Source organism: Stenella coeruleoalba (assembly GCF_951394435.1).
Source record: "Stenella coeruleoalba genome assembly, chromosome: 19".
Classification (NCBI taxonomy): Eukaryota; Metazoa; Chordata; class Mammalia; order Artiodactyla; family Delphinidae; genus Stenella; species Stenella coeruleoalba.
The window spans coordinates 60729105-60741273 of NC_137165.1; the positions used below are offsets into that span (position 1 = coordinate 60729105).

At 59.9% G+C, this 12169-nt stretch overlaps 1 protein-coding gene across 3 annotated transcripts in view; it reads left to right on the forward strand.

Moving 5' to 3' along the window:
• The first annotated feature begins 4146 nt into the window (after positions 1–4146).
• CACNG4 (calcium voltage-gated channel auxiliary subunit gamma 4) overlaps positions 4147–12169 on the forward strand; it is a 57584-nt gene continuing 49561 nt past the window's right edge. For all 3 annotated transcript variants that reach the window (XR_013824996.1, XR_013824997.1, XM_079904104.1), the window contains exon 1: positions 4147–4619. Coding sequence is in view for 1 of the 3 variants with exons in the window: in XM_079904104.1 (XP_079760230.1) it covers positions 4400–4619 (220 nt within the window). In the remaining 2 variants the exon portion in view is untranslated. The remainder of the gene's footprint in view (positions 4620–12169) is intronic.

Consider the following 12169-nt stretch of genomic DNA (forward strand, 5'->3'; position numbering starts at 1 on the left):
GCGGCGGAAAGCAACCACCTGCCACAGCTGCTGTCGTGATAAATAACTTAATGTGCACACAGGCGCTGGCACACAGAGGGCACTCACGAAAGGCGGCTTCCCCTCCCTCTGCACTTTTAGGGGCTGGCCCGGCGTGGAGACTGAGCCCGCCACTGCCTCACTGCGGCAGAGCTGGAAGAGAACGTATCCAGCTCCAATCACCCTGCCTGAGACAGAAGTGATACGCTAAACGAAATGGAATAAACTCGAATATGAAGCCGGGTACCATTTCCCGATCTGCGCTGTCCCTCAAGGGGTCCTGCTGAAATACCGAAGAAAAGGAAAAAGGTCGTCCTCGTGGTGCACCTAACCTGATGGGGAGAGGCTGTCAGGGCCAGGGTCTGGGGGCGTTCTTCTCGGATCCGAGCAGATTGGATGGGTTGCAGATAAGCCTCCACACTGAGCCAGGCCCCGGAACCTTCTAAGACGCATCCCCAGCCCTTTGCTATAAAAACTCAAAATCACTCTTTATGTCTGTTCACCTGACATACCTCCCAGGCTCCCCAAGTCCCCCTGTGAAGCCTTGTGAAATCAGCCAAACCGCCCGCTTGGGGCATGGAAATGAGATACGACAAAACGTTGCCACACAAGGTCATTATTTCTGGAGGACAAAGGGGGACAACCAAGATTTTGATAAAGGCTTTTCGAGTGCCCCGAACCAGCCAAGGGCGTCTCCCTTCGCGCTCGCCTTCCTCTGCCTGTGACCGCAGAGGCAGCCGCCTCACGGCTTTGATATGCATCTTACGGGGTGGCAGCGGCTGACACTGTATCCTCTCCCACAGCAGCTGGCCGGCCGAGTCACCCTGCCGTTGGGATCGTCGGACGGTTCTGAGCTCATTGAGGCTTTGTCTCCACCGCCAAAGTAAAAAGCCAGGAATTGTGGGAACTACCCAAGTGATCTGCTGAGGGGGAAGGAAGCCACTTTGTTTTGAAAAAGACAGCTTTGGAGGGCCGGTCTCAATACCTCCACCTTCTCAGCTGTCCAGAGAGGTAATGATGTGTATGATGCTTTGTCCCCTCCCCCCAAGAGGAAAACGTATCCCGAGTGGCCCCCTGGGGGAAGATGCCGAGCGTCCAGCCTCTCCAGAACAGGAGCGGTCCAGAGCCGCCTCCAGAGAGAGCGAAGGACACATCCCCCCTCAGCTCTGGAAATGTCGCCCGGGAGAAACTGCAGGGACCTCAGGTGAGATTTACATACTGCCGTTTAGAGCCCTCTAACCCGGCTGAGCAGAAATCCCAGATTTAAATTGTGCTCGCCCAGGCATGATGAATGGTCGCAGACGGTCTTGAGTTTGTTCGAAGTCCCCTCGCTGGCGGCCAAGTCCTTCCGTGACTCCACACCCTTGCTATCTCAGGACGAGGCATGCTTGCCAGCTGGGGGTCCACAGAGAGAAAAGCAAACCACCAAGCTCCCGCTGGAGTCCCCTCCCCTCTAGTGAATTAACAGGTCAAAATAACACGGTCAAGCAACACTCAACAAGCACAAAGAAGCTGTTCAGTGTCTTGGAAAACTCTGGCCTTGAGGTCATCGGGGTCTGAGCTGGGATCTTGCAAGGTGTGAGACCTTGAGGAAGTTACCCTCTAGGGGATGCATTTTACACTTCCTTTTATTCTCACTATTACCCCCCTTACAACACCTCAGGAATCCAAGGCACAGAGAAGTAATTTGCTTGGTGGTCTCCAAAGAAAGGTAGAAAAGGGAACGTCTACTGCTCATTCCATGAAGGGTTGGGGTTGCTAAGTAGATGCGGTGGGCAAGGCTACTTTATTTGACCCTAAAACAATTCTGGAAGGGGGGCTGGAGACCTGTCGTTCTCCCCAGTGGTGCTGGCTTGTCCAAGATCACCTTGCTAGTAGTGGGGGAACCAGCACGACATGGCGACTGTCTTGGCTCCTAGTCGGGCACTTTTTCAACTCTCCCGCACCCTCCTCTGAGAACGGCGGGGTGGGAGCTGGTCTAACAGTGCTCCGATGAACAGAGTTCTGCCTCCGTGGGACTAACCCAAAGGTCGCTTGTTTGGAGGCGGACCCCATCATCCAGATGTCACCTCTCCGACCTCAGAGGAGATCGAGGGAAGCTAGTCGCCGCACTCACCCACTCCCACAGATCAGATCAGTTGTTCTCGAAGTCCCAGAGGAAGGCTGCAAGCAGAACAGAAGGGAGGGCTTGTCCTTGAGTGACTCAGGGGCTGACTTAGGGTGTCAGTTTTCACACCATGTTTCATGGAAGCCTAGGTCCACAGGGGTGTTTTGGGGGCTGCAGGGGATGGTGTGGGGGGTGGGTACAGGTACCTTGGGTCCCCCATTCAACCAGAGCAATGCCAGCTATCGCCTACAGGGCTAACTGGTGGGAGACCTGGCTTGTTTACAGTGGGCCTCTGTTTAAGATTTAATGTGAAGCAAAGATTTGCTGCTTTTTTTAAAAAAAGAAGAGAAAGAAGAAGAAGAAAAGAGAAGCTTGAGATCTACCTTTCTGGGAGCTTCTGAGAACAGAACCCAGAATTTATCCTCATGGAGATTAGGGGCAGAGGTAGGCAGCCCTGTTCTGGGCCAGAGCAAGTGGTCTCACACCTGGTGCACACCTTCAGACACACGCTGGGTACCTGCTGCGTGCAGAACCCGGGATCAGGTGGTGGGTGGGTGACAGTGAAATACACATGATGGCTCTTGTCCTTTGAGACTTGGAAGAAGCAGAACAAGCACCCCAAAGGCAGGAGAAGGGGCCAAGTGCTAATTAATGCCGCTATATTATCTTGGAATTTCCCCCCTCTTATTTACAGGCTCTATTTTCCCCAATCAGACTACCATTTTCCAGGGGGCCAAGAAACACTGCTCGCTCAGCAAATGTTTCTTAAACACTTCCCGTATATGTCAGGTATGGGAAAGGCTCACAGTCTCATGGAAGAGAGACCAGTAATTCCAGCATGGGGTAAGTAACTTTCCTTGGGCAGCAGGGGCCACGGAAAGCGCCAAAAGGACGTGAAATTTGCATCTGGCAAGAAGAAAGCCGCTCTCCGTAGACCTCCTTTCCTGGGGTCCAGGGCTGCACCCCGCGCCACCCGTCGGTGACGCCAACGATGTGAGCCTTGGGAGGGGATGAAGTAAGGGCACGCTGGACATCCAGGTGCCGGTCTCTGAGAGCCTCCTAGAGGGGAGAGTTTAGGAGGAGCCCGGGTTGGCTCTGGAGAAGGGAGCGTGTCCAGGCTGGGATCGTGCCAGCAGCAGAGGCAACTAAGTGAAGCCAGCAGGGCCTGAGGCAGAGCCTGGCAATAAAGGGAGGAGGTGAGGGAAAGCCAGTTAAGCTCGAGTAGAGCGAGAGGGAAGAAGTAAAGGCATTGAAGAGGGAGCTGGGAGAGAGAGGGAACCAGCTGGGGGCGGAGACGCTTGAATCCAGTACAAGTGGGGTGTTCCTGGACTGGCAGACATGTACCATCAGAAATGTACTGGGGGAGGAGCGTCGCAGCTTCCAGCACAGTTTCCCCGTCCGTCCATAAAACAGGGATCAGGTGTTCTTCCCAAAGCGCCGCTGGCTGACACCTCCCTTCTGCCTCGACTGTAAAGTCTGGGTCCTGCAGCCCCTGCCGGCGGATCTGCAGGAGCTGGTGGCCCGGAGCCACCTAGGTGGGGGGAGGGAAGTGGCCGGGGCCTGGCCTGTCTCCCAGCTGTGACCCCCATCTGGGGCTTCTGGAAATCTGACCTGAACACTCCCACTCCCACACTCACGCCTACACATTCGTCACCAGGTAAAGGCGCGGATAGGGCACGGGGGAGCAGGGACACACACAAGCACACCACATATTAAAGAGCCCCCAGGGCCATGTAAGGGAGGCGGGGTGTCCTGGGCTGGGAAAGCGGGGAGGCTGGCCACGCCGTCTCCCCTCGATCCTCCTGGGGAACCCGTGCCCCGGCTCCGTCGCTCTGATAATGTGAACGAACCGGAGAGGAGAGAGGAGCGCGCGCGAGCGCGGACAGCGGAGAGGCGCGGAGGGAGAGAAAATCCGGGCCGGGCGAGAGGGAAGAGCGGAGAGCGCACACCCGGCAGGGGCCGAGGCTCGAGGGGCGGCGCCGAGAGGCGCGGGGCGCGGCGGCGGCGGCGGCGGCGGCGACGCGGAGGGCGCGGGGCGGAGGCGCGGGCCGAGCGGGGAGGGCGGGCCGAGAGGGAGGAGCCCCGGTCGCCGCCGCCCGCCCGCCCGGCGGCCCGCGCAGCCCGCACTCGCCGCCGCGCCTCGGAGTTTGAGCCCCGGCGCGGCGCCGCCCCCCGGCCCTCGGCCCCCCCCGGCCCCGGCGCCCCCGGAGCGGCGCGCGGAGGGAGGAGGGCGGGCGGGCGGGCCGGCGGGCGGCGGAGTATGAGGCGCCCACCATGGTGCGATGCGACCGCGGGCTGCAGATGCTGCTGACCACGGCCGGAGCCTTCGCCGCCTTCTCGCTCATGGCCATCGCCATCGGCACCGACTACTGGCTCTACTCCAGCGCGTACATCTGCAACGGCACCAACCTGACCATGGACGACGGGCCCCCGCCCCGCCGCACCCGCGGCGACCTCACCCACTCGGGGCTGTGGCGGGTGTGCTGCATCGAAGGTACGGCCGGCCTCGGCAACCCCCTCGCCACGCGCGCGCGCGCCCAGGCGCACGCACACACACACACACACACACACACGCACACGCACACACCCTGCTTGGGGCGCCGGCCGGGAAGGGGTGGGCGCGGCCCTGGCTCCGCGCGAGACACAAAGGAGCCGGAGCGAGCGGGCGGGTCTCCTCGCGGCCAGCTGTGCAGCACCTGGCGGTCCCTCCCGACTGGGGACGCCCCCCCGCCCCCAACACACCGGCCCTACAAACTCTCCGCTGGCACACGCACACCCCCTCGCACACAGACACAATGAAACACACCGAAACTCACGCGCGCGCGCGCAGCCCGAGACCGGAGCGATCCCGAGGGGCCGCGCCAGCGCCCCCGGGGGAGGCGGAGGCTGGCGAGGGGGCGGGAGGAAGCTAGGGTTGGGGGGAGCGGACGGCCGAGGAGGGAGGGAGCTGGGGGAGAGGTTGCTTGGCAACCGGTGTCTGCGCGATTGCTATGGGAACTGGCCATCCTGGGGCGGGGCCGGCCGGGGGCGGGGAGCGCCGGGGCCGCTCTGCGCTCGCTCGAGGCCTGGCCGAGGGGTGGGAGGGGGGCTGGGCTCCAAGCGGGACTGGGGACCCGGGTCGCCCGAGCCTGAAGCCTGCCGAGACCTTGCTCCGCCACGTACTCCTCCAGGGGCCACCGGCCCACTCCTCCCCGCTCGATGGGGTGGGGAGGGGAGCGTCACCAAGTCTCCCCGCCCCCCCGACTAGAGCAGCGAGCCCGCCGCCGTCGTCCCAAGGCCGGGAATCTTCAGTAGAACTGGGGCGCGCAGGGGCGACCCGCGGACCGCGAACTGCCTGGGAGGGGCGTGGCCGCCGGATCCCGGCAGGAGGGACGCGGCGCTGAGCCCTCCAGGTGCGCGGCCGGGCCCTGCAGTAGGTGTTGTACGGTTGGAATGCCTCTGGGGGCCGGGACTGGGTGTCCCCGGACTGCGGGGACCCCTCCCTCCGGGGGAGGGACCCGGACTCCTCCAGTGGCGACGTGCGCCAGACTTGAGCGCCTCCCGCCCGCCCCGCTGCGGAACTTGGACTAACAGGTGGCTTTGTCCGGGCGGTCTGTTCCCCTCCAGGTTGTGCACGGGTTCGCCGCCTGGTCTTGGCTTTCAGACTGGAAAAGGGGTGGGGGACGTTGGTGGAGGGTTCCTCTCAAAAATCCTTGGACAGAGTTTCCTCCTCCTTTTTCTGTAACCTTTCCGCGCGTGTCAACTCCGCCTTCCGTGGTCGGGGTTCTCCCGCACCCCCAGCCTTCCTGCAGTTCCAGCCCCTGCGAAGAGCTGGGCAGGGTGGCGTCTTCCTGGAGGTTGGTAGGCAGCTCTAGAAGAGATGGTCCTTCTTCTGGCCGTATTTGGGGTCGGGAAAAGGAGGCTCTGTAAAGCAGGGTCGCTCCATTTCTCCCTCACCCCCATGATGCCTGTTCTCATCTGGAATCCTGCCCACCTCTGCCCCCCACTTTCTCTCCCAAACGAAGCTGCTTTGACCTTTGAACTTGGAGCTTATTGCCCGGACTGAGTGGAGTCTTCCAGGAGCAGGAATGTGCGATCAGTAGTTTGGGAAACAGCCACACAAAGGACCGGCGGGCCCACCATCACAGCCTCCTCTTTTCTTTTGAAAAACATCATTTTTCAAAAGGAAAATGGTGTGCGGATGCTCAGATCACGAACACCTACTCCTCTCATCTGGAGGACGTGCCCACGTCACCGCCTGCCACGGCACCTGCGTTAGACACAGAACAAGGGCGGCTGGGCCCCCGTGTTCTACCTCGCAGGCCCCACTGGGTGCTGTGTATGTGGTCCAGTAAGTCGAGCCCCTGTCATCACCCAAGCCCGCGCATCTGGGCCCCAGGCCTTCCAGGTTCCTGGTCGAAATTGGAACCCACTTCTCCATGCCGGCGAGCCTGGCCTCTGCAGAGTGGCTCGAATGCCTCCTTTATTAATTTCTCATCCTAATTAGGATTGATGCCGCACTTAGCATCTTGCCAGCTGCCTTGAGCCGTTTGCACTCGATGTTCATCAGGAGAGCCCCAAGCTGATCTGGGCAGCAGGCTCTGCTGGCGGAGGGAGGGTGGGGAGCCGCCATCTGGGGACTTCACCCCAAGAACTGGGCTGCCTCTGTCATCCCCCAGGAGCTCAGGGGTTCTGGGGGCCAAACCAGGCCACTTCCAAGGGCCAGGACATCCTTGGACCAAGCCAGGGCTGAGAGAGCTGGCTCAGGATCCCTCGGGATGCTCTGGAATCATCCTGGCAGTCCTTCAGCTGGGGCGGAAACTGCGAGCTTATCTCACAAAAGCACATCGCAGAGTCCGACGGCTGTCTGCCATCTATGACATCTCCACCTGCCAGCGAGCGTCCAGGCCGAGACCCGGACGCTCTGTGGGGACATGGTCACCTCAGTATTGGCTTCTGTGTGTAGAATGCATTATTTCCACCTGCTCTCTAGCAAAGTACCCCAAAGCATTTCATGGGAAAAAATGAAAAGCTCAAACCTCTAAGCTGAAACTGAAGACACACTGCAGCAGGCAGCTAATAAGACACCAGTTGTGACAGTGGGGCTCTGAAGGGCTTGCTGGCATCTCACAAACTGCAGATTCCGTTCCCTGGCTGTTTCGCAGGAATGACGTTGTGAGGTCGGGAGAGCCCAGCCCTCTGTGTACTTAAGGTGTCTGTGCAGGCTGGCAGGGCTGCGTGCAGAAGCCTGCTGCTCCCAGACTCACCACGGCCGACATCACCCTTTTCCACCCCCAAAGCCGGGTCTCCCCGCTGCCCCTCTACAAGTGTCACAGTCCTCCAGCGCACAGAGCCTTGTGCACGTTCCGCACGGCGCGCTCACAACAGCCCTGAGAGGGTGCCCTGTTCACCTCCACCTGCAGCGTGGGGAATAGAGGCTCAGAGAGGGCAAGGCACTTGCCCAGAGGCACCCAGGTAGGAGGCTGCAGGGCCAGCATCGAGCCTTTGTCTCACTGCAAAGCTCTCCCCACCGTGTTGTCCTGCCCTTTCCCAAACATCTTCTGGGTTACCATTAAAAATAGAACCAAGTACTTGCCTAGCCAGTGGAGGAGCCCAGCTCTGAGGCTGGCTCGCGGCAGCGTGAAGGCATTTGGAAGTGAGAATGTACAACTGCTACACAAATTGCATAACACACTCTCTTCTCGCTTCTCTCTGTTTCTGTCTTTGTCTCTGTGTGTCTGTCTGTCTCTCTTTTCCTACCACGTTCTGGACTAGCCTGTTCCCACCACAAAGAGCCATCTGCTTCCTCCGTCTCCTAGACCCCCACCTCCTTCTTTCTTTGCATCTTTGGTGACATTCAGCCCAAGGCTGGGGACACAGGAAAGGAGTAACACATCTTTGTGGACTTCTCCACCAAAGCTACCGCCCACCAACCTTTGTTCAGTCTCTAACGCATTCTGGAATCAGGCAAGGTGTAGAAGGTAAACAGACATTCGGAGCATGCACTGTGTGCCAGGGACCGGAGACCTCGTGTAGACACGGGAAGGGAAGGGGAGACTCTGGGCCCCGAGGGCAGCAGCTTATGCGGCAAAGCCCCCATGCCCGCTGGGAGCTCGAGATGCTCACAGGGGCTGCCAGACACCAGGGTCCCCAAGCGAGCCAGTCACTGTGCTCTGGGCCCAGGATACAGGGTCCTGGCAGAGTTCAGCCTCAGCAGTACCACCGCCCAGGTCCCCCATAGACGGAGCTGCCGTCAGCACACTCGCAGCTCGGTCAGAGCCCTGAGATGGCAGTTCCGGTGCCAGGGGTGGCCCCGGGCCTGCTGCTTTGTGTCAGCTCTGTCCTGGGCACCTACTGGGGAGCGGGTAGGGAGACCCTGGCCCCTGCGAGTGAGAGGCTCCTTTGCTCCGTCATGCTCACTCCCACCCCCGCCCCGCCGCGGGCAGCATCTCTCACCAATGAGTGTACCCAAGCTTCATTCACACTACGGCCCCCCGAGGAAGAGAAGGTATTTGCACTGCACCCGGGGGCCGGGGAGGAGAGGACAGCCAGTGGTGACTCCCCCGGGGCACCAGCCACCCCAGGCCCTGCCCAGCTCCTGGGGGCACGCTTCTCTGGCGCATCTGGAGCCCTCTCACGACTGGCCAGCTGGGAAGCTCTGCCTTACCCCACGCTCCGGACACAGGCCCGTTCAGGGAGGTTTGGGTCTGAATTCCGTCCTTTCCCCTCCTGCCCCAGGCCAGGCACTGGGCTGGGCGCTCTTCCTGTCTTTCATTTTCTCTTGCAGTAACTCACAGGCCGCCTGTCCAGTCAGGCCCAGGGGGGTGCGAGCAGAGAGCAGGCTCCCTTCCCGCAGCACCCGGCCCCTCAGCTGGTCCCCTCGTCCGCAGGCCTTCCTTTGCCCTCCAGGGTTGCTCATAACAGCCATCACATCAACCTCCATGCAGGACTTCACATTAGTTCGTATAATTGCCAGCAACTCTGCAAGGTAAATCTTAATTATCTGCCTTTTATAGGTGGAGAAAATGAGGCTTAAGATAGCCACGGCTTCTGGGTGTCAGGGATGCCTGCCACTGTCTGGATAGCGGTTGAGGCTAAGCACATGAGCCCAGCTGTCCCCCAGCCAGGGGATGCCCTTTGTTTGAACCACACAGATTTGGGTAGGGACAGGTAAGGGGGCTGCCTTAGTCAGCTCGGCTGCCATAACAAAATGTGGTAGATTCAATGGCTTAAACCACAGACATTATTTCTTACAGTTCTGGAGGCTGGAAGTCCAAGATCAAGGTGCTGGGCAATTCGGTTCCTGGTGAGAGCTGCTTCCTGGCAAACGGCCACCTTATCCCTGTGTCCTCATGTGACGGAGAGAGCTCTCTGTTCTCTCCTTGTAAGGGCACTAATCCCATCATGAGGACCCCACCCTCATGACCTCATCTCTCTAGTCACCTCCCAAAGCCCCATCTCTGAATACGTCGGGGGTTAGAGCTTCAACATATGGATCTGGGGGGGACGCAAACATTCAGTCAGTGACAGGGCTGCTCTTCCTTCTGTCCCTGCTCTGTAGCTGGTGCCCAGTCTCTCATCGTTCAGGAAGGGGCCCTGGCAGTCCCTTCTCATGTCTACCTTCCCTTAATGTCCTGCTCTGTCTCTTCACCCTCCTCTGTTCTTCACTCTTTTCTTTCGACAAGAAAAACCGAGCTGGAGCCAGCTGACTTAGTGAAGAGAAGCTGGGGATCTTGGTGGACCCCAGCCTGACTTAATGGTCTTGCAGCAGAGCCGGCTTTGGAGGAGCCCCATGTCAGGGGCTTCAGGAAGGCTCAGTAGGAAACCAGCAGCTCTTTAAAGTAAATCTCCTGGTGTCAGTCTGCTCAGACGACCAAGACTCTGGGGATACCTAGGACGTAGTAACAGATGCAGAGTAGGAAGGGGCCTCCGGTCATCAGATCCAGGGTGTCAGGGAGCCTGGTGGGCCTCTGTCTCCTCCTCTGAAAGGGGCCTGGCTGATCTGGAACATTCCTCCCACCTTTGTCTTTCAGCCACACAAGCCCCAGAGGGCCCTGCCCGCAGCCTCCAGGTAGAAGCAGGTTCAGTGTGGCCTTGATGTGGCCCACAGGAAGCCGGGTTCTCCAGCTGGAAGAGCCTTTGAGATTAGTTCAGTGGCCTCAACCTTATTTCTGCTAAGACACACGTGTAAAGGCTATGTCACCTGCCTGCTGGGCACGCCTCATCCGTCCATCCGTCCCTTCATTTATTCCTGCTCACGGAGCACTGCTCTGTGTCGGACGTGTGGGGCTCTGAGTCACAGGGGTGGGCAGGACGGACGTGGCCCCTGCTCTCTTGGAGCCGAAGTTCTAATGGGGTAGCTGACGCTTCCAGGTACTGATGAGTGTTTTGACGGAAACAGAGCCAGGTCGGGGGGCGCTGGGAGAGGCCGGGGAGGGTGGCCACTGGTCAGAGGGCCATGAAGGAGGTGTCAGAGAAGGACCGGAGGGAGCGCTTCCAGGAAGAGGAAGAGGCAGACGAGGCCGCGAGGCAGGAAAGAACCTGGTGGAGGTGGCGGAGCGCGGGGGCGGGGGGGCTCCATCCCTGCGGAGGGGCTGGGAGAGGCTTCGAGGTCAGGGTCAGCACCCTGCTTTATCTGCTTTTTATGACAAGGGATCTGTGCTTGGGGAGGGGAGGGGATGGCATTGGGGTCTGATTTACGTTTTCAGGAAGTCCGCTGGCTACCTGTGGAGAACGGAGATTCTAGGAGGCAGGGAGGCCGCCAGGAGGCCAGTGTGGTAGTTGCTGCAGGTGCCCGGACTGGAAGCCTGGGGCCAAGTGGCAGCAGCAGAGATGTGGGGACGTGGTAGGGGGGGGAGGCTGGGGGGGGGGCTAGATCGAGCATAACTGCCTGGACCGGGAGCTCGGTAGCTGGCAAGACAGCGGTGCTCTGTCCACATGGGGAAGATGGAAGAAGGAGCGGGGTTGGGAGAGGAAGTCAAGTGTGAGCCCGTAGGGGTCCCAGGTTTTCACACTACTGCCCAGCCCCCCACAGCCAAAAGTGTGCCGGAAAGTTCCGTAGAGCACAGCTTAGGGGAACCACGGTAGCTCGTACCCGTCCAGGTGTTGTGGGTTCACCACTGCTGCCCTCACGACAGGGCGGGATTTCTCACCCTCGGTACCTTGGAAATTTTGAACGGGATCCTCTTTTCTGTGGGGCTGCCCTGTGTGTTGTAGAAGGTTAGCAGCGTCTCTGGCCTCTACCCACTAGAAGTCAGCTACAGCCCCGCCTCACCAAGCTGTGACAACCGCAGACGTCTCCAGACTTTGCCAAAGGTCTCCTGGATGGTGGAGGGGCCAGGCAGGAGTGCCCCCCATCGAGAACAGCTGCTCTCAGGGAACTGCCATTTCGGTCAAGGGCAAGGGCTGACCTGATTCCCGGCAACTGAAAGGAACTTCACTTATTTCTCTTTCCTTCGAGAAAACACACGGAACCTCGGGGGGAAGGGGGTGTCGGGGAGCATCTCTATTAAGGGGATGACCTGGCATCTGCTTCAGGTGACCGCAGATGTAACTGGTACCCGGCTCCATTCCTTTCTTAAGAGTCGTGAATTGCAGGTGACCCAGCTCGCCCTGCCTGTGACGCCCCAGCAGGTGTCCACACGGGTGGGCACTGCAGATGTGGCTGGATCCTTCCACTCTGCAAGCAGAGGAAACCAAGGCTGGAGAGGCAGAGGGACTTACTCAAGGTCACACAGCTGGTTAGTGGCAGAGCCGGGAGCAGAAGGAGGTCTGGGGCTGCCTGGTTAGGGCTCTCTGCCCGCCCAGCCTCCCTGTGGGCCGGCACCTGGGTGAAGACCAGGCATCTAGCAACCACTGTAGCACAAGGTGAGCAGCAAGAAATACAGAAGGACGAAGGGACTCCCTCCCCCTGGGCCTTTCTCCAGGGTCTTTGCAAAGCAGATGGTGCCTCCCCTCAGAGGCCCACTGCTCCCAGCTGGCCCGAGGATGTGGGGTGTGACCTCACACTTAGCCATGCCTGGCCTTGGCATCGGGCCTCCTCCACCCCTCCCCCTTCCCCGGAGC